Source organism: Actinia tenebrosa, unplaced genomic scaffold (assembly GCF_029948245.1).
Source record: "Actinia tenebrosa isolate PJP-AT-01 unplaced genomic scaffold, QUT_ActTen_1.0 PGA_scaffold5__44_contigs__length_20552954, whole genome shotgun sequence".
In the NCBI taxonomy this organism is placed as follows: domain Eukaryota; kingdom Metazoa; phylum Cnidaria; class Anthozoa; order Actiniaria; family Actiniidae; genus Actinia; species Actinia tenebrosa.
The window spans coordinates 1,346,071-1,371,158 of record NW_028292582.1 but is presented as its reverse complement, the minus strand read 5'-3'; the positions used below and the strand labels follow the sequence as shown (position 1 = coordinate 1,371,158).

The window sequence follows — 25,088 nt, the reverse complement described above, 5'->3', positions numbered from 1 at the left end:
GCATTTGTTTTTAGATTACTTTATTGAATGGTATTTTAAGATCCCATTTCAGGATTGTATGAGATTATAAAGTGTATTTTGCCAGAATGTGTTATTCGTGTATTTTAATTGAGGACAATTTACACGCCAATTCTTTGCTGAAAAATCGAGATCATTCAAATTTCATTTATCGAAAAACTATCATGACACCGACTGCTTTGTAATTTTATCAATATGGTCTAGTGATATCATTAAATTTAATTAAAAAGCTTATGCGCCCAACAGCGCCACTCTGTTTGAGCTGCAATCTATCTTTGAAGTTCGACCAATTTTCCTAATTTTCTCGAGAATGCAAGGCGATCCAGCTCGAAATAAAAAATTGTAATAGCTCATGTCTGCTGATTAACTTTGTCTCTAAACTCGAATTTTTCTTTACAGTAACAATGAATAAAAAGAGAGTTTACGGGGGAGTAAAGGTGATACTCCAGGAATAAGGGCGAATAAAGCCTTGTTCAGCGGCCAACAAGAAAGGAAATCTACAAGTTGATTACAAGTCAAAAATAAACTTATGAACTTTAGAAGGTTGAAAAGGTCACGACATGGCTGCAAACACGTAGCTATCAACGTTTCCAGTCCTTATGACACTGAAAGATAAAGCCTTATGAAGCCAACAAGACGCATCAACTGCCGCCATTTTTCCCTCGAATTCTTTTAAATGAACCTTCTTTGTTTTGTCTTTTAAGAAGGTAAGGAGAGTATTGATTCCCATTGATAAATTAAAGAGCGCGGAAAGAAGAACACCTTGACGCGCCAAACCGTGACTGTCGCGACTTCACGATCAGAAGCAAATAAACAGATTTTGCGAATACGCCCATAATGCTTTGCGACCGTACAGCGACCTCCACCTGGACAGACCGCAGAAGTGTAAATAATGTTCTGACACGAATCCAAGAGATTTTTTTGCGTATTGTTCTCCTTTCATGTGTGATATCTTGTCCGCCAAATGACTATGATATGCGTGGCACTCGTTACCCATCCCCCCTGTAGTCGTAAATACCAATGGTGTAAATGAGCCCTTATTATTATTATTATTATTATAAATATTGTTATTATTATTATTATATGTTTATTTCAACTTCATACATTTTTGCTACATGATTACAGAATATTGCGGGCATGAACAGTCTAAGCAAATATCTGCATTACTGGTTTTACAAAGATGTATACAAATTTAACAATTGTACAGACGTTTTACAATCTCACAGTTCTGTGAAATAACCCATTTCTGACACTTTTTTACAATTTTTAGACCATCAGTGAGACCTACATCAGCCAGTTTACTAATCAAATCCGTGTGATAGCCAGATAGAAAATCAAATACTATGTTGACTTGCGTTACTTTATGTCCAGGGTACATTCTTTTAAGACTAGATTTTAAGTCAATATATTTAACAGTTTTCTTTTTATCCCTATCAAGTATCTCTCCTACATTACAGACTGTTCCTTCAAATATAATCCATTGCTTGTCTTTCTTACTCCGCACAAGGATGTCTGGTTTATTTGCACCGCCTTTTGGAGGGCTGTCTTGGTAGATAGGGATATTCCACAGTACTTTTTCTTCATTATTTTATTATATTTTTTCATTATAATAATAATAATAATAATAATAATAATATATTATTATTATTATTATTATCTTCGTTTATTTAAACTTTCAGTATTAAAGAAAAATAAAGTATAAAGAAAAGAAAGATGGAGAGAAGACGGTGAAGTACGGTCCGCTGCGTTGGGAATTGCAAGATCAATATCCTTGGTACAAAGTACAGCAGTACAATCTCATTATGGACGTGTTAGGAGAATGGTCAAGGAGTATGGAGGAAGATCTGCGAAAGTTATTGGGAAAAAAAACCCAAAGATGTGCTACGGAATATGCATTAAGCAGTCTTATCAGGAACTTTAAATATAGCAAGGACATTTAAGATCATAACATGAACATTTGTATACCACATGATATAGAACATTCAAGAATATATAGGACATTTATATTGGATATATTGGACATATAGACTCCTTATGTTCTGCCTTTACTAAATAATTTGATTTATATTGTAAATAATTGCAAGATTTGTTAATATTTTATTGTTGAGCATATCTAATTGTAAATAGTTTGAACATTTGTAGGTTACGTTTACGCGCCCTATAAGTGTCTTTTCATTGCATCCAGATGTTTAATAAAACTGCATAATAATAATAATAATAATAATAATAATAATAATAATAATAATAATAATAATAATAAGCTCAGGGTCGCACTAGTTTTAAGAAGAGACATAATGCACACATTGTTGGATAAACTTGGCCACTGTCGTGACGGATTTATTAGTAACAACATAACGTAACTGTAGTGTGGCGTGACATGAAAATAAGTAACTAAATGTCTCTTCGGAAAAGGTGGGGAAGAAATAATCGCCACAGGCCACAAGCATTTTGGCCACCCCACCAATGACCCGAAGCTAAGTACCCCGGAGAAAAATGCTTACTCATAAACCTTTGCTCATCAACTTAGATATCACAAGGAGCTCCTGACTGACCTTGTCAGATTCCAAGGGTTAACGTTCGCAAAGACCACAACTGAACTAAATTAAGAGGGCTTCGCAACATAGCCGTATATGGTGAATTCTAAGTGAGTAGATATGAAATGGCGGTTCTGCATCACGGGCCCCGTCGGGCTACCCCGGGCCCGTAGGGGGAGGGGGCGTTCTACATCAGGATCATGCGGATTCATTGCGGATAATCGATTAGTTGCGGATTTTCCACTCGGTCGCCTTCGGATCTTGGATTTCGGATTCATAGGGGTTTTGAGATCATCTTCTATTTTTAGATTGATAGAGGGTGACGTCATGATTATTATTCAAGGCAGGAGGGAATTTTTCCTCTCATCGTATTCAATTTGCGTGACAACTCGATTTGTTATTCCTAATTTATTGTATGTCTACGGATTGATTACGATTTGATTATATTATATTTATTTCGATTTGTGAGAAATGTTTGACAATATTTTATTCATACTCGAAATTTTCTAAGTCGCCCAAAATCGTAATGATATTATATTAGATATTTTTCAGATTTTTATTCTATAAATGTTATGAGGACATTGCCAACAAAGAAAGGATAGACGAGATTGAAAGAACCAAGGGAAGAAAGGTCACCCTTGATGAACTAATCCATCGGGAAGCAGACGAGTCCTTTTGGCAAAAGGCCTTTCATAAAGCCTGGTTTCGTATGCAAAGAGAACTTCCCTTACCAACGTTATTGCAAGCTTTCGACTCTTTCATGGAGTATGAGCATGGTTTAGAAAACCCCAAGTGCTTAAAACCAGTCCTGAGAAACTACCTCTACAAACTATATATTAACAATGTAATAGGTGTAAGTGTACGACAGCCAAAGGAGCTAATATAGGAGCCAAAGGAGCTAGTATAAATCTTGGGGTTTAGTCTGGGATAGGGTGTACAATTCTTAGTTTTGGTCTGGGGTAGGGTATGTAAAGTCAACATTTTTAGGTCTGAGGTAGGGTCAGGGTTTTGAGGTCCTGGCGGCACACACCTACCTAAGTTTGGGTGGTAGTACCCCCCTCCCCCTCCCCAGGGAAAACCTCTTGTATTGAGGGCATCGAAAAATTCTGAAACATTCTACGGAAAATTCTGAAACCATCTGCACTGGGCTAAGCTGTGTAGTGATAGTCCGTTGCATGATCTTCTAGGAGTTCGGTTGAACCGTACAGAAGTTATTAAAATTTAAATAATTGTTATTCGAGTGAGCGTGCCAAAATTTTTCCAAGTGTCGCGGGCTGCTATTATGCGGAGCCAAAACCATTAAAAATTATTCTAATAGATTTTTTTAGAAAGAATGCACGTTAGATTCCTAACCGAAATGGAGTATTTTGAAATCAATACATAAATCAGGAGAATTTTGGTAGCACTTATCAATATCTAACTTGACCTCTGCGAATGTCCGGCTGAATGTCCGGCTACCTTCAGCGTCATTTAGTCGCCGGGTATGTGATTTCATCGGTTGTTTGGATGCTCGATGTTCTAATACTCAATCAATCTTGTTTGAATAAAATTATCAAAATAAATATCCACTACTTAGCAGTATTTTGCAGCAAGTAACAGCCCTTATGGTCAACGGCCACCTTTCATTCCTCATTTAGTTCTCGGATTTTTTGGCACTTTTAGGAAACAAAACGATCCTTCGTTCCCGAGGGTTGTCAGTGAAGCTAACGTGGCCCCCAACTAGTTTTAATGACTTAAATGGCAGAGACTTCACCGTCGAAGTGTACAGAAATTGAAAGTCTACACAGTGTAGATATAGGAAATCACCAACAGAGTGATAAGTTTATTGATAGCAACGCTAATAAACCAAGAAGACCTAAAAATAACCCTGATGACAAGGCTAATACACCAAAAGCCTGCATTTCACTGCCATACATGGTAGGTATCCCAGTAAATAGGCGCATATAAAAACCTTTTCCCGAGACATTGCTCACGCTTGACATATCTCAGCCTCGAGCAACTTATGTATTTCCTAATTTAGCGTGATAGACCTCAAGAGGATTCATTTTCTTTTCTTTTTACTCTTCGAGATATTCATGAGTATCCCAAAGGATACGAAAGGAATAACGATGATATCCCGACGAGTTTTAAAACAATAGCTGTTAATTCCGCTAGAGGTTTGTCACGATTGGAAAACATTGACACACCACCAAGAAGGTCTATTCAAATGTTTCTTTTCATTTGTTGAGTCAAATTAACATAGCAGTAGTAATTTTTGATTCAATGTATACTCCCCTGGATATATCGTGATAATGATTTATTTATTTTACTTTTTATTCACTTCTCAGCATGAGCAAAAGACTAAAAGCAAATGAATTTTTCGTCAACAGAGTATGTGCAACCATGTGACTCAAAATCCCTTCAGATATAAGTACATGCTGTTTGTATAAAATTTATTCTAGTTATATTTGAATTTCAATATTTGGTTTCTTTCACTACGAAATCTTCAAAAGAAGTTGTGTCACTTGCACAGAAGTGCTTAAATAAAGCAAACAAATCTTTTCCAGCCTAGTATCAATTTTTCAATGTATAGTTAGAACGTTAATAGATTTTCACGCTCTAAGCAATCAACAGACTATTTTGTTCAGGTAGGTTCTTGATTTATATTACGGTTGCAGCGGCGCTTTTGATTGGCTGCATAGAATTTAATATTGTATTTATAAATTGTTTTTCTTACTCAATTTCTAAGAAATGAAGGTCACGCAAGGGTATGTTCCAGGAAACCTAACAGTGGTACACTTTATTTTATTGTCGATTCAAATTTTTTTAACTGAGGAAAATTCAAACAATGATCAATTATAAGGTTCCTTAATTTTAGTATAAAAGAGTATCAGTTGCTTTATAAGTTCTCGCAAGCTACCAAACAATTTTAAGAAGCGTGTGCATATGGTAGGTCAGAAGTATTTTACAAACCAACCAATTCTCAGAAATTTTGACCTAACTTCTGCAAAAAAAAAAAAACCCCAACGACATAAGAGGTATATTCTTTACTAAATGGGCCAGGTATGTATTTAGCTAATTATTTTTTCATCCAATATATTACACCTTTTGCTGTTCATTAACGGCAAAGGAATATTCATTGAAGCGAAGAACCATTTTCATTAGCCGAACAGGCATACAATAAGGCGAACGGAGTCTCAATAGTGAGATGGCACGTGTCGTCATCAATTTCCGGTCGCCATATTGGTGTACCTCGATAGCGTGACTATGCAAAAACATGTGTGTAACAATCATGCCATGACTAGCGAAGTGCTCTGAATAATATGGAATATGTTGCCGGCGAAAAGAAAAAAAAAAGAGTTTAGCGACAATTTATCTTCAATACCTCTATCTGAGTATGCCAAGAAGCTGGAAACTCGAGTGAAACGGCGTTATCTTGATAAAATTTCGTCGATTGGAATCGACCCCGTGTTAGTTGACAGCAACCTTTTTGAGTCGGACTGTTTACCTCCAGTAGAATCTACAGATCTGCTATTTTATCTCGTCCTAGAAACAAGTTTCTACACAAACCAACAGTTTAAAGCTTTTCGTAGTTTGGAAGCTTATAATCAGATGGTCTCCGGATTTATTGCAAGCGTAGAAGGCCACATCATTTCTGACAAGTTTGTTGTTGTCGCGAAGGTGAGACATTCTCAGCGAATGAACGATGCTCTGATCCCAGTATGGATAATCACAGAAAAACAGGGGAACATAATTTCTTGTCACTGTTTAGGTTGTAAAGCGGGTCTTGGTGAGTCGTATTCTCACGTAGCTAGCGTACTATTTTACCTAGAAGCCTGGACGAAAATAAACGGCAAGTTATCCTGTACCCAAGTAAAGTGCACGTGGATTTTGCCAACCTACGTGAAACAAGTTGATTATGCTAGAGTACGAGATATCAATTTTACTTCTGCACGAAAAATGAAGACGGACTTAGAGAAAAAAATCGATTATCATAACGATATTCCCAGTCAAAGCAAGTCAACACAAGTTTTAGGAACATTAAAGTCTTCTTCAAAAGAATGCAAAGCTCCTACAGAACCGGAAATGGATGCTTTCTACGCGGAAATCAACAAGAGTCAAAACAAGGCCGTGGTTCTGAGCTTGATTTCTCCATACTCAAGTAGCTTTGTGCTGAAAAGCAGATCTGTTCCAACAGTAAATGATCTTTGTAAAAAGGAATACTTAGATCTATCATATCCAGAGCTTATAAAGGTCTGTCAAGGCATAAAGATTGAAATTTCAAAAAATCACATAGAACAAATTGAGAGAGATACCTTAAAACAGTCAAAAGGACATAACTTTTTCAAACACAGAGCTGGAAGAATTGGAGCTTCTCAAAGTAAGGCTGCATGCCACTCAGATCCTGCTTTGCCCTCCCTGTCTCTAATACAATCAATTTGTTACCCAGAGCTAGCCAAGTTTACCACTAAAGCCACTGTTCATGGTTGTAAACATGAGGAAGATGCTATCAAGGCCTATGAACAAATAATGAAAGGGAAGCACACCAATTTCAAGGTTCAGAAGTGTGGTCTGTTTATCAATGAAGCTTATCCATATATACATGCGACACCTGACTTCTTATGTTCTTGCGACTGTTGTGGAGAAGGATGTGGGGAGGTGAAATGCCCTTTTTGCATTGAGGACTGTGACTTTAATAGCTATCTATCAAAGTCATCATGTTGTCTACTAAAAGATAACAACGAAATGTTTACCCTTAAGCATGATCACCAGTATTACTATCAAGTTCAGCAGCAGCTGTTTACTTTACACAAAGATTACTGTGACTTTGTTGTATGTGCATTTGGAGATGATGGGAGTACGACACTTGTCCAGCCGAGAATATTCCCAGACAAAGAACACTGGGAAATTGCATTGCCAAAGCTCACCACTTTTTGGAGAACCTGTGTCTTACCTGAAGTGCTTGGAAAATGGTCCACTAGAAGGCATACTTCAAAAAGAAGTGAGCCAACAGCAAGTGGGGCTATTTGCTTTTGTAGAACTGCCCAAGATAGATCATGTGTCTGTTGTGCCAACCCCATGTGCCCAATCAGTACATTTCATCTTTCATGCTTGGGACTGACAACCACACCCAAAACATGGCACTGCCCAAATTGCAGATTGTTACCTGAATTCAAAAACTCTAAAGGCAAGTCCCAATCAAGCAAGAAAATAATAGCATCTTCTAAAGCCTTGGTCCTGGATGATATCTGTATATGCAAGAGCAAGGCAAAGAATACAGATAAGCTTATTGAGTGCCATAACCCTGTGTGCAAAAATGGAACATTTTTTCACTTGGCCTGTTTAAGCCTTAAACGTATGTCAAACAATGCTAATTCCACATGGTTATGCCCAGATTGTAAAAAGAATCAAGCACAATCTAATAAGAAAAAAGGAAGTGGAAGTGTCAAGTTTGTCAAACAAATCCAAGGAACCAACAGCAGTGTCAGTGACAAACAAAAGCCACTTGGAAAGCTTACACAGTCAGAGTTTGACCTTATTGCATCTCCAACAGGATGGTTAGACTGTTCTGTGATCCAAGAAGCACATGTACTGCTTATGAAAGTCAACAGCAATGTAAGTGGTTTCCAAAGACCAACCCTTGGTCCTGTCAGACAGTTCAGTGTTGTTACTGGTGATTTCATTCAGATAGTGCATTTGAATAACAATCACTGGGCATGCTTAACATCTATTGGCTGTCTTCCTGGGTATGTTAACCTGTTAGACAGCATGACATCACCAATTTCGCAAGAGATAATCGAGCTCACGAAGAATTTGCTTGGTCCAAATTTCAAGAATATCACTCATATACCTGTACAGCAACAGCAAAATGGGAGTGATTGTGGTGTGTTTGCCATTGCATATGCCACATGCCTAGCCTATGGTAAAACTCCAGTTGTGAAGTTCATCATTCCAAGGATGCGGCCACATTTGCTGAGTTGTCTTAAAGCTGGTCATTTGACACTTTTTCCTACCACTTGAACTTCTTGAGGCATTTATTTTGGAACAAAAATTATTGCCTATTTCTTTAATTTCATGAGACATTTATCTCTAAAGGTTTAACTATAAGAGTTAATTATGAAATACAATGACCTAAAAAAGTTAGTGTTCATGCTATTAGAAAATTTCAAAAAAGCATATGTACATGTCATGATACTTAATCATATACAAAGATTTCTAAAGATAGATTGTGTTGGAGTTGCGATGAAAGTGTGCATGCCTAATTCAAACTTTCACATGCCTACATGTATTTCACATTTCCATCACAACTTCAATGATCCGCCTTAGCTTGACCACATTAGTTTTATCCCACGAAAACATATTGATAAAATTTTCAATAAAACTCAGCCCTCCATACTCAACTGAAACACGCTGTATGTTAACATTTTAAAAAGTATTATGTGTAGTAATGCATCAGGGGTAATAGAAACATTTGCTGCATTAATTTACAGAAAAATGATTGTGAGCCCCAATTCTCATTCAAAACATGTTACATTGTCTAAGAACAATGGCTCACAATGTATTTCTCTGGTTTTAATCAATCAAATGCAACTATTCCAGGGCACAAGTTTACAAGAGCAGCACATACATTAATTATACGGTCAATCATTGGTTTTGAATCTTCGTTGGAATCATTAGGGTTGCACTGAAGGAAATCTATGGGTAGAATGCCAGAAAATATTGTGTACTTTCGTCGAAGAAGTCCAATGACTCTCTCCACATGAATACGTACATTAGCAATGGCACGTGTTTGCTCCACATCAACAGGATCAAGTTGGTCTTTTCTCCTGGTGAACGCAGGGATGGCAAGCTGTGCACGGTGAAACATTAGGCTTTCTTGAATAGTGAAGCCTCTGTCTGCAAGGACTAGATCTCCAGGTACTAGCATCTTCATTAAACCACAGTTCTCTGTCAGGAACTTGTCAGAAGTTCTTCCTCCCCAGGCTTTTGAAACAAAGGAGATACTTTCTTGTGGTGAAATGCCAATGAGTATTTTCACTGTATTGTGGTGCTTATAAGAAGAAAAAGTTTGTGCACGGGCATAAAGGTTTGAAGGTCTGTCACGATCTCCAATGATCTAGACATTGATAACTTATACGAATGAAGCTAAGTAATCTTAGATGTTCAACTTTCTATGTGTCATTCAACTGATTTATTACAACACTTGAGTTCATTTAATGATATATATGATTTGAATAATTTAGATCCTGACTCTCACCTTCCAACTCAATCTAATTTTAAGTATTATTCTACCCAAGATTTTTCAGAAAACCTCGAAATTGAAAGTAGCATTTCTGGTAAATGTTTTTCGGTTTTGCACTCCAACATCAGAAGTCTAAATGCCAACATTGACAATTTTATACATATGCTTTCGGAACTAAATCATAATTTTTCTGTTATTGGTCTTACTGAAACCAGACTTAAAAGCACACCTGGAATTCCATTTAATAACTTTATTAATGGTTATAAATTCTTTTCTCAGCCCACCTTATCCTCATGCAGGTGGTGCAGCTTTCTATGTTTCTGACAAATTATCTTCTTCCCTTAGAAGTGATCTTTCTTGCTCTATTAAATCTGAATTTGAGTCTCTATGGATTGAAGTAGAAAGTGATCTACATCATAATATTGTGTGTGGGGTTATCTATAGGCATCCTCATAGTAATTTTGATGTATTTTTTAATTATCTTGAAAGTTCACTTGATAAAATTAATAGAGAAAACAAATTTTGTGTAATCATGGGGGATTTTAACATTGATCTATTAAAATCCTCTTCCCATTCAGATACTGAAAATTACCTTAACACTCTTCAATCATATTCATTTAATCCTCATATACTTCAACCTACTCGCATTACCGATCATTCTGCTTCTCTAATAGATCATATATTCTTCAATTCATTAACTCACTATACTGTTAGTGGTAATATTGTTTATGATTTAACTGACCATCTTCCAAATTTTCTAATTATAAATAAATTATCAGCTCTTCCAAAAAATATTAAAATATCTAGAAGAGACTACTCTAAATTTAATGAAGCTGATTTATTAGATGAAATTAAGGCTATTGATTGGACTGAAGAATTTGAACATACCATTAATGCTTCTATGCTATTTGATATTTTTTATTTCAAACTGTCTAATGTAGTTAATAAGCATATTCCTATTAGGGAACTTAGTAAAAATGATGTAAGGCAATTATGTAAACCATGGATAACTAAAGGAATTAAAGTATCAATTAAATTTAAAAATAAACTGTATAAGAAATATATTAAAACCAAATCTTTGTATTATTTTGATAAATTCAAAATATACAGAAATAAGCTTAATCACCTTATAAAATTATCAAAAAACTCGATATTATAATAACTATTTTATATCCAATAGAACTAATATTAAGAACGTTTGGAAAGGAATTAAAGATATTATTGGTTTTAAACATGGATTATCTAATCTGCCTTCTAAATTACTAACATCTAATAATGTTGAGTTAACTGATTGTAAGAGTATAGCAAATCATTTTAATGAATTTTTTACTAATATTGGTACTAATCTTGCTAGTTCAGTCCCAAAAAGCAATGTATCTCCATTGAGTTATTTGCCTCAAAAGTCACTTAACAGCATTTTTCTAACTCCTATTACACTTAAAGAAATAGAGGATGAAATAGATAAACTGAACCCTTTAAAGAGCACTAGGCCCTTCAGTATACCTGTTGCAGTTTTAAAATCTATTAAACATCTTATCTCAAAACCTCTTAAACGTATTTTTGATAACTCTTTTTCTTCTGGAATTGTTCCTGAAAGTTTCAAATTAGCTAGGGTCATTCCTGTGTTTAAAAAGGGTTCTCAAGTCAATGTTAATAACTACCGTCCTATTTCCCTTCTTTCAGTTTTCAATAGAATTCTTGAAAAACTTATGTTTGACAGACTTATTAACTTTGTCAATAAAGAAGCTGTTTTATCTCATAAGCAATTTGGTTTTCGACCAAAGCATTCCACTTTACAGGCTGTTCTTTCCATAACAGATAATATACAAAATGCTATTGAAGACAACATCTATTCTTGTGGAATTTTTCTTGACCTTAGCAAAGCTTTTGATACTGTTAATCATCAACTTTTACTCCAAAAACTAGATTATTATGGAATACGTGGGTTAGCAGGTAAATGGTTTGAATCATACCTCCATAATAGACGACAATTTACTTCTCTTGGAAGCACCTGTTCCGAAATTTTACCTATATCTTGTGGTGTTCCTCAGGTTCAGTTCTTGGACCCATTCTTTTTCTCTTGTATATAAATGATTTCTCTAAATCATCCAATAAATTCTCTTTTCATTTATTTGCTGATGACAGCAATCTTTTTTATGCTAATAAGAGTTTAAAATCTCTAGAATTGATCATTAATAATCAATTATCTGATGTGCACACCTGGCTTTGTGCTAATAAACTTTCCTTGAATATTGAAAAATCAAATTTTATTATTTTTCATCCAGCTCAAAAGAAATTGTTATATGATGTTCAGCTTCAGATAGATAATCAACCTCTTCAGCGGGAGTATCAAATTAAATATTTAGGTGTCATGATTGATAGCCACCTTACTTGGAAATCACATATTTCATTTATTTCAAATAAAATAAAACGCAGCATTGGAATAATAGCCAAGGCTCGCCATTATGTCAATTTGGATATTCTAATTAACATATATTATTCTTTAATATATCCTTATTTAACCTATGGTATTGTAGTGTGGGGACACACTTATAACACAACACTTGATTCTTTGTTTATTCTCCAAAAGAAAGTTCTACGTCTAATGACCTTTGCTGACTACAATGCCCATACTCATCCTATTTTCATTAATTTAAAAATTCTCAAGCTTTGTGACTTGGTCTACTTTCATACTGCTGTTTTTATGCATGATTTTTATTCTGGAAATTTACCTATTTACTTTAAGTCATTTTTTCACTCGGTAAGCATGAAGCATTCTTACAATACAAGATTTGCTTCTAAAACTTCTTTTTCCCTACCAAAAATTAGAACCAATTATGGAAAATTTAATATAAAATATGCTGGCGCTAAAGTTTGGAATTCTGTTGAGGAGTGCTTAAAACCATATAGCAAAGATAGGTTCAAGAAATCCTTAAAAGAAAAATTACTGCAGGCTTATTCTTCTTCTAATTAAAAAATAGAATAAAATAAAATAAAAAAGTGTTATCTATACCAACTTATGAAATGATAATCTTAATAGATCAAAATTTTGTTAATTACTAAAAATTTTCTTTTTTCTATTTATTGTAACGATCTAAAATGAACTGATCCATTTCCTATTTGTCTAATTTTCTTTTTTGTTTTTTTTTTCTTATTGTATTTGTCAGTATTGATTACTAACTTATATTTAGTTTTTTTTTTTTTTTGAAGTAATTTCTTTTTCTTTTTTTCTTGCACTATATAATTTTACTCATTCTCTTCCTGTACCAAATTTGCAATTATTTTTCATGTCAAGCTGTCTGCCTAGGTTAGCCTCATGGTTATTGCAGATAGCCTGTACCTTATAATTCGTTATATACACATTGTATTAGTTCTATTTTACTTTTTGGTACAATAAAATATGTATCTATGTATGTATGTAAATATGTATGTTAATAAAGACCTCAAAACAGTCAATGATAACAGTGGTTTTGTTACCAAAGGAAAAGTGAAAACTTTGAGGCATGGTACGGTGCAAATCTTCCCTTTCTGGCCAGTGGATTAATGGTTGTAATCTTATATCCAAAGCTACCATCCAGGAAGAAAACATTCTTGAGACTGTAGATAAAGACACCGAAAATCGATAGCTTAGATCTTGAAATGGCATGTTAAGTTTGAGTTTCATCAGTGTTATGGCAAATTCTTGAAACTGTGTCAGGCTTTGAGTCCTTCGGTTTACGTGTGGTGAAACGTGTTTAAAAACTGTGTTTAATATATCAAAAGAGGGTAATCCAGTGTAGAAGGGGACTTTGGCATCATTATTTTCAAAGTCATAACAGTCAAATGGCTTATTATCGTCCAGCTTAAGAGACTCGAAAAGATATTCAAACTCATCGGTTTGTGTACCTGCTTGGGAGATTTTTGCGTCCTCTGTCTGAGTGGCAGCATCTTTTTGTTCTGAATCATCTTCTTCTGGTGTACAGAAGTCAATATTCAAAACTTCAGTACCTGGTTCATTCAGTTTCTTTCGCTTTGCCAACAGCCCTTCGTCACTAGTGTCTTCAGTGTCAAACGGCAAAGACCTCTTTTGCTCGCGATTTCTCGCTCTCTCGCTTCTCTTTGCCGCTGTTTCCAGATTTGAACGCTGCTTTTTCTTGTGTCCTAATTGAAGAGTTGGAACCCAGTCTATGTTGTATTTATCCCAAGGTTTCGCAGCCCTTCCACTTACGAAGTGTTTGCCACATACTCGATCATTCTCGATAATCGCCTCCGTCAGATCATCTCGGCTTATAGCTGTGATCCACCTCGATCGCCTTTCTTCTGACAAATATTTAGCTTCTTCCCCTTGACTAGTAACGATAGAAGGTACTCTTGCAAAATAAACTCCTTTATCTCTTCCACTTTTCGATGCGCAGCCAACAATCATACATAAAGATGTCATCTAAATCCTGTAGTCTTGATCCTTTTCCTGCAAGTCTCCTACTTGGACATTTTGGTGCATTACTGCCTACTATATGTGAAATCGTTAACCTGTCACTTCAAACTGGTGTTGTTCCATCTTCTCTTAAAGTTGCTGTTTTAAAACCGTTACTGAAAAAACCATCTCTTGATCATGAAATTTTTGGAAATTATCGCCCTATCTCTAATTTAAAGAATATCTCCAAGATTATTGGAAAAGTCGTTTCCCTTCAGCTAAATGATTATCTGTCTCTGAACAATCTCCATGAACCATTGCAGTCTGCATACAAACCATTTCATAGCTGTGAAACTGCTCTTCTTCGAGTACAAAATGATATCCTCCACTCCATTGACAATCGTTCTTGTGTTGCCATGCTACTCTTGGACCTATCTGCTGCATTTGACACAGTTGATCATCAAATTCTTCTAGATCGTCTCCATACAAAATTTGGCATTTCTGGCATAGCTCTTCAATGGTTTAAGTCCTACCTCACTGATCGCTTTCAATTTGTTTCCATTGATGATTTTTCTTCTGAAGCCCTTCAACTTGATTGTGGCGTACCTCAAGGTTCTGTACTTGGTCCTTTGTTGTATCTCCTTTATACTTCTCCAGTAGCTGATATCCTCCGAATACACAGAATGTCTTTCCACCTTTATGCTGATGACACTCAATTATATATTCCTTTCTCCTGTAATGATGATTTGTCCCTTAATGATTCCATGAATCTGATTGAAAACTGTCTATCTGATATTGATGCTTGGATGACTACAAATAAATTGAAACTAAATAAAGGCAAAACTGAATTCCTGTTATTTTCTTCAAAGCACAGCCCACAGTTAACTCTTCCTTCTCTTCAATTTGGTTCTGATGTGATAATGCATGCTCGGAACATTGGTGTCATATTTGATACGCATCTTACTTTGGTTCGTCATGTGAATAATATTTGCAAGTCTTCTTTTTATCATCTCAGAAACATTGCTAAAATAAGAAAATACATCTCTTTGAAAACAACTGAAACTCTCGTCCACGCGTTCATATCCTCCAAACTCGACAACTGTAACTCTCTGCTCTTTGGCTTACCAAACAAACTCTTAGATAAACTACAATCTGTACAGAATGCTGCAGCCAGAATAATCACTCTTTCCCATAAACATGACCACATTACACCTATCCTCGTTAATCTGCATTGGCTACCAATTGAATCTAGAATCAAATATAAAATCCTATTACTTACTTTTAAAGCTCTTCATGGCCAATCTCCTATCTATATCCGGGAACTCATTTCAGTGTATAAACCGAACCGTAATCTTCGTTCTGCATCACAAGTTCTTCTATCAGCACATTCTTATAATCTTAAATCTTATGGTCATCGCTCCTTCTCTGTGGCTGCTCCTGAACTCTGGAACTCACTTCCAATATCTCTCCGAAATGCATCAAGTCTTGCCTCATTCAAAACTGAACTTAAAACTTATCTCTTCAAATTAGCATATTCTTTGTAAATAATTTTTTAAAAAAATTTTGTCGTTGTCTTTGTCGTTTGTTTACTAGCGCTTAGAACAGATTTGTATTTGCGCTTTATAAATAAATATTATTATTATTATTATAAAACCATCTTCACACTCAAGACGCTCTTGGTTTGTTTACACTTTTGGTACACCAATATGGCGGCTAGCAACGGTTGTCAAGTGATTTGGTCACGTGCGTGAAAACGATCTATAGTGAGATGGCACGTTCATTAAGAAATTTAGCATTGAATTTATTTTATTGTCGATTCAAATTTTTTTAACTGAGGAAAATTCAAAAAATGATCAATTATAAGGTTCCTTAATTTTAGTATAAAAGAGTATCAGTTGCTTTATAAGTTCTCGCAAGCTACCAAACAATTTTAAGAAGCGTGTGCATATGGTAGGTCAGAAGTATTTTACAAACCAACCAATTCTCAGAAATTTTGACCTAACTTCTGCAAAAAAAAAAACCCCAACGACATAAGAGGTATATTCTTTACTAAATGGGCCAGGTATGTATTTAGCTAATTATTTTTTCATCCAATATATTACACCTTTTGCTGTTCATTAACGGCAAAGGAATATTCATTGAAGCGAAGAACCATTTTCATTAGCCGAACAGGCATACAATAAGGCGAACGGAGTCTCAATAGTGAGATGGCACGTTCATTAAGAAATTTAGCATTGAATTTGACAATCATGAATATGCTTGCGTGGGTTCATTAACGTTTTCAAACTTTCATTAGCGTTTTGGTGCAGACAATAAACCACAACACACATTCAATACAGTGTTTTGGACATTTATTTACGCAATACAATATAAGTATATTTTCCACTAGGAATTGTAGGATTTTAACTGTCTTTCCATTTTTTTACAAGCCGTGAATATGACTTCGTACAAGCAAAGGGCCGTTAGGTATAAATATAAAGTCAGTTCTGAGTTTTTTAATCCCTCTTTTTTGGACATTGCATTGGCTCAACAAAGAAACCAAATCCAAATGAAGTCAAGATAACAGAACTAATCATTTTCAGCTGATTTTTGCATAATTAGGAAGAACTTAGTAGGTCTTATTGTTTTAAGTGCACTGTGTTGGATACAAAAGTTTGATGAGTTTGGAAGATTTACACTTGGTTGATTGCTGAACTTTGGTGCTTGCTTTTAAAAGAATTATGGAAGGATGTTATCATGAATTTGCTCAACACATAAGATTGTTTAAAAAAAACATTTATTTTCATTAGTCTTTTGAATTCATTGACGGTAGCGTGATATCCTCGAGAGCCTAACTGGAATAACGTAGCCATTGCTTTTCTCAAAAGTAAATTTTTAGGTCTTGCTTGCTTGCTTGGTTGGTTGAGTTTTGGAGTTAAAAATTCAAAATCCCCGAGCTCTATAAATTGGATTGGTAAACAAAAGACTTGCCCAAACTTGCCTAACAATACTCTCCCCGTCGTTTTATGGTAATGATTTAATACAAATAATTAAATCCACCGCATATGATACACATAATGCGTGACTTATTAGAACATAATTAAATCCTCGGCAAATATACTCGAATCCACCGCATATGATCCACGTAATGCGTGACGTCACAGAACATAATTACATCCTCTCCAAATATACTCGAATCCACCCCAAAATTAGTAAATCAACCCCAAAAATACGGATCGTGCCATGCGACCTATACTACTGAAATCATTAATATACATGTTAAAGTCACCCATGATGATAGAAATTTGGGAATCGCTTATTTTATCAAAGACAGAATAAAGCAGTTCAAGAAAAGATTCTAAATTACTATTTGGATGCCTATAAATGACACCGCATAGTATATGTTTATTATTATGATCGTCAATTTCAATCTAGAGAGATTCCATATCTTGCGAGACAATATTAAGATCTTCTCTAATGGTGTAATTAATTGCTTCTGTAATATAGAATCCAACACCACCAGCAAAAGAATTCAGTTGAGATATAAAAGTATAGCCAGATAAAGATATATTGGTTACTAAGGGGGTAATAGAATTAAGTTTTATCTCAGATATTCCAACAAGAATGTCAAAAAAATTACGGAGGCCTGACAACATAGTAAGAGAATCAAAATTAGCAGATAGACTACGAACATGACAATGAAAAAATGAAAAAGAGTTAGATCGAATAGCTTGTAATTTGGCAGCTAGTAATGTAGTTTAGAGGATGTAACTAAATACATTTGCAATTCTCCAGCTCAAGAATTCACTCTCAAGTCAATAACAACACATGAAGTAAAACAAAGAATAGATTTTCTGAAATGTAGTAAATCAGTATCTGATATGATACTGATTTATTCTATTAAATTAGCAAGCAGAGAGTTATCAAAACCAATGACATACATAATTAACGAGTCAATTCACAAAGGGATTGTCCCAGATCTATTCAAAATATCTTGCATAACGCCCATTTTTAAAAATGAAGATAAGTCAGATCCATCTAATTATAGGCCTATTGCAACCCTACCAGTCTTTAGTAAAATCCTTCAAAGAATCGTGTATGAACAGCTTGTTAAATTTCTTGATCAGGCATCATGTTTTAAATCAATAGCAATTTGGATTCAGAAAGAACCACTCAACCAAGCACGCAATGTTAGAAATAAATGATAAATTGAAAAATTCAATCGATAATAAAGAAATAACTTGTGAAATATTTTTAGATTTCAGCAAGGCTTTCGATACTGTCGATCATCAAATCCTACTATCTAAGTTAAAGAAATATGGTATTCGGGGAAAATCATATGACTGGTTTGTCAATTACTTAGCTAACAGAACACAATGCTCTAAAATCGGCAACGTTAAATCAAACCTGCGGCAAACTAAATGCGGAATGCCCCAAGGGAGTATTATTTCTATTATACGTTAATGACTTTCCTAACATATCGCAAAACCTAAGTTTTAGAATGTTCGCAGATGACACCAACATCTTTTACTCCCACAAAGACCCAATCGTAATTGAACGTATCATGAATGATTAAATGGCAAATATGTTACATTACTTTAACATTAATAAACTAACAGTGAATTTCAAAAAAAAAACCAAAAAACAAAAAAAACAAAAAAAACAACAAAACATTACATGATAATAAAGTCACCTCGAAGACGCATACGAGGGATTAATATTTCTTGTCTTGAACAAAAGGAACACATTAAATATTTAGGTGTTTATATCGATCAACATTTAAACTGGGATCATCAAATTAATTTTGTTTATAGCAAAGTCTCCAAAAATATTGGTATTATCAATAAGTTAAGACTTTATGTTAGCATTAAAACTCTTCGCGACATATATTATTCACTTATTTACCCATACCTAGCATATGGTGCTTTGTCGTGGGATAATACATATAAATCCAATCTAACTAAACTATACACGATTCAAGACAAATGTGTCAGAAGAATATTTTACTGCAACAAACGTGAACACGCCTTACCGTTTTACAACTTACTAAATTTTTTAACCGGATAACATTATAAAATTCAAAGCAGGAATACTTGGTCACCAAACAATTAATTCTAGCCATTTATTTCCAGAGGTTTTCAAAGATAAAATCAAACTAGCTAAAGAACATCACCATATAACACACAATATGCAGCTAAACGAAAAAATTTGTCCGTCCTTCTATCAGAACAAATTATGTGAAATTCACATTTGAATTTTCTATAACAAAAATATGGGAAGAAATCCCAATCTCTATTAAAAATTTAGATTCAATCAAACGTTTTTTAAAAAAATTTAAAAATACATTTAATACTTGCCCAAAAGGATTGTTAGTCTAAGAGTTTTACCAAGTTCACTTAGTTCTAATCTGCAAGTTTAAAGTAACAATAACAGTAATCTTTTACGTATTATTGTTAACATTATTAACATATATATCCCCCCCGGAAATTTTCAAAAAGACCCCTAAAAGATATCGGAAGTCTTTAAAAAAGGGCGGGGTTGAATGATTTTTAACCCCTAAGAGATAACACAACAAATGATATTAAATTTCATATAAGAAGCGCCTAGGAAAAGCCATATCGATGCACGCTTCTCTCCTTTTCCGACACCCTAAGAGATACCAGAAAATGCTGATTTTCAAAAATTCGCATTTAACACCCTAAAAGATACCAGATCGCGAATTTTTACCCCTAAGAGATACGACGAGCATCCCCGGTACTTTTTACCGGATTCCCCCCCCCCCCCCCCCCCCCAGAGCAGAATATTCGTTTGAGAAGAAAAAGTCAAGAAAACATTTTCCCCGACAAGCCTGTTTCGTGAATTGCTTCACTCTTCAGAGGATTTAATGATAAGAATATTCGTTACTATCATTTATATAGAAAAAGTATACATAATTAATTAGTGGATATAGTTTAGCTGTTGCGTAGTAACGCTTTGTTTCTGTGTCGGCATGAAGATACAAGTTCGTTTCGCTTATTTAATGATGAGAGTTCCGGTCGATAGATGAAACTTTTCTTTAAGACGAAGGTTACATCTTTTGCTGGAGCTGTTGTAGGCGGAGCTTGAAGATAGGACGCGCCATAAAATGGAGTAGCTGATATTACTGTTCTTGAGAGTCCAGATGTATTTGCTGAGTTCAGTCGAGTTTTTATGTTGTTCATGGCGGAATGAGGCGGTGTGGTTTCTGTATCTTGTTTTGAAATCGTTTTCGGTGAGTCCTATGTATGTTGCGGTAGTGTTGTTGTCCTTTATTGTGACCGTGGCTTGGTATATAACTGATGACCGCAGGCAGTTTGAGATCTTTGCAGTCCAACATTTTTTTTATACTGTCCACACTATGCGAGGAGGCTCTCAGTAAAACACTGCATACGAGGGCTCTTATAGTCTATTCGTACGGCAGTCAATTTCGTTCTGTAGTTCTCAAGTATGTTAAAGAGAGTTCGGATATTAACTATCCTATCTTCGTTCAGAAATAGAAAGCGAATAGCTTTTATACACTTGTAAACTTACGGCTATGAAATAAGCGCCGAATAACTCGATGATCACTATGGACTAGCAGACTATACTGACACACGGCTTCAAAACAAGAACTTCGTGACCAGCATATTAAAAAGACTATAAACATTACCCAAACTTTCCTAAACTTTCATGGAATATGACTTAGTAAAGCTCTTCTGTATCACTTATTGTTTTTTAACAAACATAGGATAGTTCCATTCAAGTTTTTTAAATTACCAAAAGTCGAATGCCGTAATCAAAGATTTACAATGTGTTTACGTTTATTATGCCGTACGAACGGTCACTCCGTTTCTATCTCAGCGGCTTTTTTAAGGTAAAAGCGAACTTTGTGGCATAGATACTGGCTTCAAACAAATCCCCCTATCCTCCTGGCTTAAAAAAGCATTTAGCTTTGAAATCATGGATACAAATGTAAGAAATTGTGTTACTTGGAGTGTTCTTTCTCAGTGGCTTTTCTGCGGCAAATTACGAACTTTGTTCGATGGCAAATGCCGATCGAATTCCTTGCCTTCTGCCTTCAAAACTCTGTTTGTATATCCAAAAGATATATAGTGTTTGACCATAGTTAGAAAACCTACAAAATTCTTTGTATATCAAAAGATATCCATCAAAATGTAGTGATCCCTCGAACATTTGTAGTGAATTTCTTAGCAAATTACCCGAAGCTCGACCCGATAGTCTCGTTCTGATGCTACATTCATCACGATACCGCTGGTTTGTTGGGGTGGCGTGCTCATCTACGATAAGAGCTATTGTTCTTTTGTCGGCAGTTGTATGATTTCTTGTACTTTGTGTTGTTTACGGTGTCGTTGTCGTCTCGGTGAATGTAAAATGCGCTTGTTGTGATTGTCAATGATTTGTTTGGCATTGTTCATGCAGCTGAACATATATATATGTATACGTGAAACTTGGTTTGTTTGGTTATTTTCATGTTTGTTTATTTATTTATTGGTGGTTTTGTGTTGATTTTATAGCTCAATTGTTGTGAAAGAAGAAGTGATACAAATGAAAGGAAAGACAAATACACGGTAAGAAGAAAAAATATTTGATTCATTTCTGTAGAAAGTAAAGCGTTATGACGAGTTTTATAATATGTTTTTATTTTTTAATTTTTTTGTCTAGAGAAAAATAAGAAATTATAATTCATTGCAGGAACGATACAATGAAGGGGTTAGTACTGTCCAGAAAATAATTGTAATGCGTTGGCAAGTATTTCCATTGCATTGTCAAAATGAAATAAAGGGTATACACAACTGATTTTGCAGGTAGGAAAGATTAATCATCATGAACAATATCGGGTTGAAAGGACACTGCGGGTAGGTAATGTACTATGTACTGATCTCTCTCTCTCTCTCTCTCTCTCTCTCTCTCTCTCTCTCTCTCTCTCTCTCTTTTTCTTTTATTTCTTATTCTTTTTCATTTTTCTACCTTGCCGGCGCAATGTTTTCCGTTTCAGACTAAGTGTTATCCTCTATAGTATCATTTGTTTGTTTAGCGGTTTAACTGTGAGTGAGAAGGAGCACGAATGTGAATAAATACGGCTAAACAAAAAATATTATTCTCAAGAGAATGATAAGTGGTCGGACACGTGATCTGAAATGGGAAAACATGACACAAAAGGTAAAGAGCCATAACTACCTTGATTAATAAATCTGACAAACAAAAGAAATTGTCACTTGCTACAAACATTGCCAGTTAACTATGCTTGTTTACTATGAAATCATTGCGATCGTCTTTTTTTCCCTTGATTTTAAGCAACTTGTATCCATGTTTTACCTAGATGACTTAAATCAAATATTATACTTCAGGCACGGCTACCTTCCTCACATGGCCATTCTAGACGACCAAGCCACAAAGCTCGAGGGCAGGTAAAGTATATAATGAACAATTTATTTTGGTTGATGGATTTCCAGCAACAAATTGACAAACGAAACCACAAATTGAAGCACAAAATGCTAACAGTGACCTCTTTCAGTTGCAACAATTAAATGATACAAGATTATTTAAGTTTAATATTATCATTATTATTGTTATTGCTATTGCTAATGCTATTTCTATCGGTCTCACTGGCATAAATGTATGAAAACTTAGCTATTAGCATATCACTCATTCCACTTCAAGCCCGCTACGGCTCGGACTTGTGTGTTCTTGCTCTGGTTTTTCCAAATCTCAGGCTCAACAACAAGTATGATTATTTTTCAATTAACACGGTTTTCTTTGTTATTCACAACGCTGTCATTTTTGTTATAACCTTAACTATAAATATAATAATAATTATAATAATAATAATAATAATAATATTTATAATAATAACTTTATTGACGATGATAATTAACTAATAATTCATTATAATATGAGACGTGATAAGAATATTGCTATAATTATAAAACAAAAAAGGAGAGATTACGAATATAAAATAACAAATATTTATAATATTTACTTATTTATCTATGAAAACATATTTGTAAAATAAATTAACAGCTCAAAACACGAGTCCAGCTCTTCACACTGATATAATACTATATTAAAACTATACATTTATTATTAAAATCTAAATATTTCTAAATTTCCGCTACATTGCCGTTAAGATTAAAGTCATTCAAGAATTCATTGTCCTTAAAAAAAGGGGTTATTGTCCCCCTGACACACATGTGTAATAATAATAATAATAATAATAATAATAATAATAATAATAATAATAATAATAATAATAATAATAATAAATAATAGTATAATAACAATTATTAACCCGGTTAATACCCAGCTAATAATCACTTATATAAACAAATCAATTATATAAATCAAATATATAAGCATTTGATAGAAAACCTTCTCCATTAATAAAATACTTATATACCTCGAACATCGGTAAAAAGCCTATACATCCCTCGGACCTACGGCCCCTTGGATGTATATGGTTTATTTCCTCCGTTCTCGATAATTAACTCTTACATAGTCCCCTTCACAGTTCCCTGCGCCATCTTGAAAGGTAGCCATGCCTTTGCATCGAAGCGATACGAACAGTGAGCCTGCAATGATACAGACCTTTTTTAACACCTTATTCAAACAATTATTCACTCGTCTCTATCATTGCAAGCTCACCGTCGATGCATCCATGACTACCTTACAAGATGGCGCCTGTTTTGAAAAGCTATGTTTTATCAGAGTATAGAAACATAGATATAACGTAAAAAAACATCTTTCTATACAAAATGAAAATTCGGTTTTCCAGATTAAGGGATTTTGACATTTTGAATTTTAATTAATTATTTATTTTTATTAAACATTATGTTTTTCCTCTAAAAAAAGCACATTTGATAGGTACGGCATTTCGTTTGTGCTGCGACTATATTACACTGATTATTTTACTAAACTAGAAGCTTTTTGCTTGACTTTGATGCTGTTAGAGAAGTCAAAAAACAATTTTGATCATTTGTCATAGTCCAACAAGAATGAACAAAACTATTATAACTTACTTTACTATCTACTATCGTAAGAGACTGGGTCGAGATATGCTTGACTGAGGACGTGGTAAAAAATCTCTCTCCGCCAAAATTCAAATTTTATCTGACCATTCGAAGTCTTAACTGTTCATGGCCGATAATAAGGATTTAAATAAGGGAAAGAGAAGGAACAGGTATTCAGTATCATCGACAGATAGTGTCAGTTATTCACCAGACCAACGAAAAAGAAGTTCCAACCGAAGGAGGTGAAGAAGATATTCTAACGGCTTTAACGATGGCTGAAAGATTCAGTGAGAAACTGGAAAAAATACTAAGCAAGCTGGAAAAACTAGATACAATTCAATCATCTGTGGAGAAAATTGAAGACTCGCTATATCTGAACTTGAAGAAAGATCGAACCAACCAGGAGAGTTTCAAGATCTCTGCGAATAAAGACATGATCCAAGGCCTAAAGCATGGATTAATGGGTTAATTTTTATTAACAAGGTATGAAAATTTTAGGCATTTATTTTTTATATAATAAGGACTACTATTACGATAACAACTTCAAAAGAATCATTACTAATTTTAAGGCAACTCTATCAATTTGCAAAATGAGAAATTTAACGCTTTATGGAAAAATCCAAGTACTCCGTTCACTTGCGCTTCCTCAACTCTTATATGGATATGTATGCTCAAAGATCCATGTCCCCGAAGTTTTTATTCAACTAGTTCAAAGTACAATTAAAGACTTTATATGGAATGAAAAAAAACAACAACAAAAAACAAAAAAAAACAACTAAAATTCAACAGGTCAGTTTAATTGATGAGTATTCAATGGTTGGATTGAAATTCCCAGATTTCGGGTTATGTCTCACTGCTAATAGAGTAAAATGGGCTGAAAGGCTAATGATAGCTGAAGGAGAATCAACTTGGAATAC

At 34.6% G+C, this 25,088-nt stretch overlaps 5 protein-coding genes across 6 annotated transcripts in view; 2 read left to right on the top strand and 3 right to left on the bottom strand.

The window, feature by feature from the left end:
- LOC116294613 (L-amino-acid oxidase-like) overlaps window positions 1-4,022 on the bottom strand; it is a 31,855-nt gene extending 27,833 nt beyond the window's left edge. The window contains 1 exon segment of the mRNA XM_089037604.1: window positions 3,974-4,022. Coding sequence (XP_088893730.1) covers window positions 3,974-4,022 — 49 coding nt within the window.
- A 1,732-nt stretch (window positions 4,023-5,754) lies between these two features.
- Window positions 5,755-8,552, top strand: LOC148906272 (uncharacterized). The gene has a single exon (XM_089038434.1). The coding sequence runs from the start codon at window positions 5,862-5,864 to the stop codon at window positions 8,550-8,552; it is 2,691 nt and encodes an 896-aa protein (XP_088894560.1). The 5' UTR covers window positions 5,755-5,861.
- Window positions 8,553-9,019: 467 nt separating this feature from the next.
- LOC148906271 (uncharacterized) lies at window positions 9,020-10,422 on the bottom strand. Its single transcript, XM_089037603.1, has 2 exons — window positions 10,417-10,422; window positions 9,020-9,648 (listed from the first exon to the last, which is right to left on the bottom strand). The coding sequence occupies exons 1-2, from the start codon at window positions 10,420-10,422 to the stop codon at window positions 9,109-9,111; spliced, it is 546 nt and encodes a 181-aa protein (XP_088893729.1). The 3' UTR covers window positions 9,020-9,108.
- Window positions 10,423-13,180: 2,758 nt separating this feature from the next.
- Window positions 13,181-14,194, bottom strand: LOC148906270 (uncharacterized). The gene has a single exon (XM_089037724.1). It carries the CDS (start codon window positions 14,192-14,194, stop codon window positions 13,181-13,183), a length of 1,014 nt encoding a protein of 337 aa, XP_088893850.1.
- A 1,814-nt stretch (window positions 14,195-16,008) lies between these two features.
- Window positions 16,009-22,724, top strand: LOC116294623 (uncharacterized). Of its 2 annotated transcripts, XM_089038435.1 has the most exons (5): window positions 16,009-16,229; window positions 21,679-21,732; window positions 21,857-21,874; window positions 21,970-22,020; window positions 22,513-22,724. In XM_089038435.1, exons 1-5 carry the CDS (start codon window positions 16,221-16,223, stop codon window positions 22,690-22,692), a joined length of 312 nt encoding a protein of 103 aa, XP_088894561.1. In that variant the 5' UTR covers window positions 16,009-16,220; the 3' UTR covers window positions 22,693-22,724. The 2 variants fall into 2 exon arrangements, with proteins under 2 accessions (XP_088894561.1, XP_088894562.1); XM_089038436.1 differs by lacking the exon at window positions 21,857-21,874.
- The last annotated feature ends 2,364 nt before the right edge of the window (window positions 22,725-25,088 follow it).

What these genes read in the sequence shown, in the direction of transcription:
- LOC148906272 (XM_089038434.1), top strand. Translation starts at nt 5,862, where the DNA reads ATGTTGCCGGCGAAAAGAAAAAAAAAAGAGTTTAGCGACAATTTATCT.
- LOC148906270 (XM_089037724.1), bottom strand. Translation starts at nt 14,194, where the DNA reads ATGACATCTTTATGTATGATTGTTGGCTGCGCATCGAAAAGTGGAAGA.
- LOC116294623 (XM_089038435.1), top strand. An exon ending in GGGTTGAAAGGACACTGCGG is followed by an intron (nt 22,021 to 22,512) that starts GTAGGTAATGTA and finishes ATTATACTTCAG; the next exon opens with GCACGGCTACCTTCCTCACA.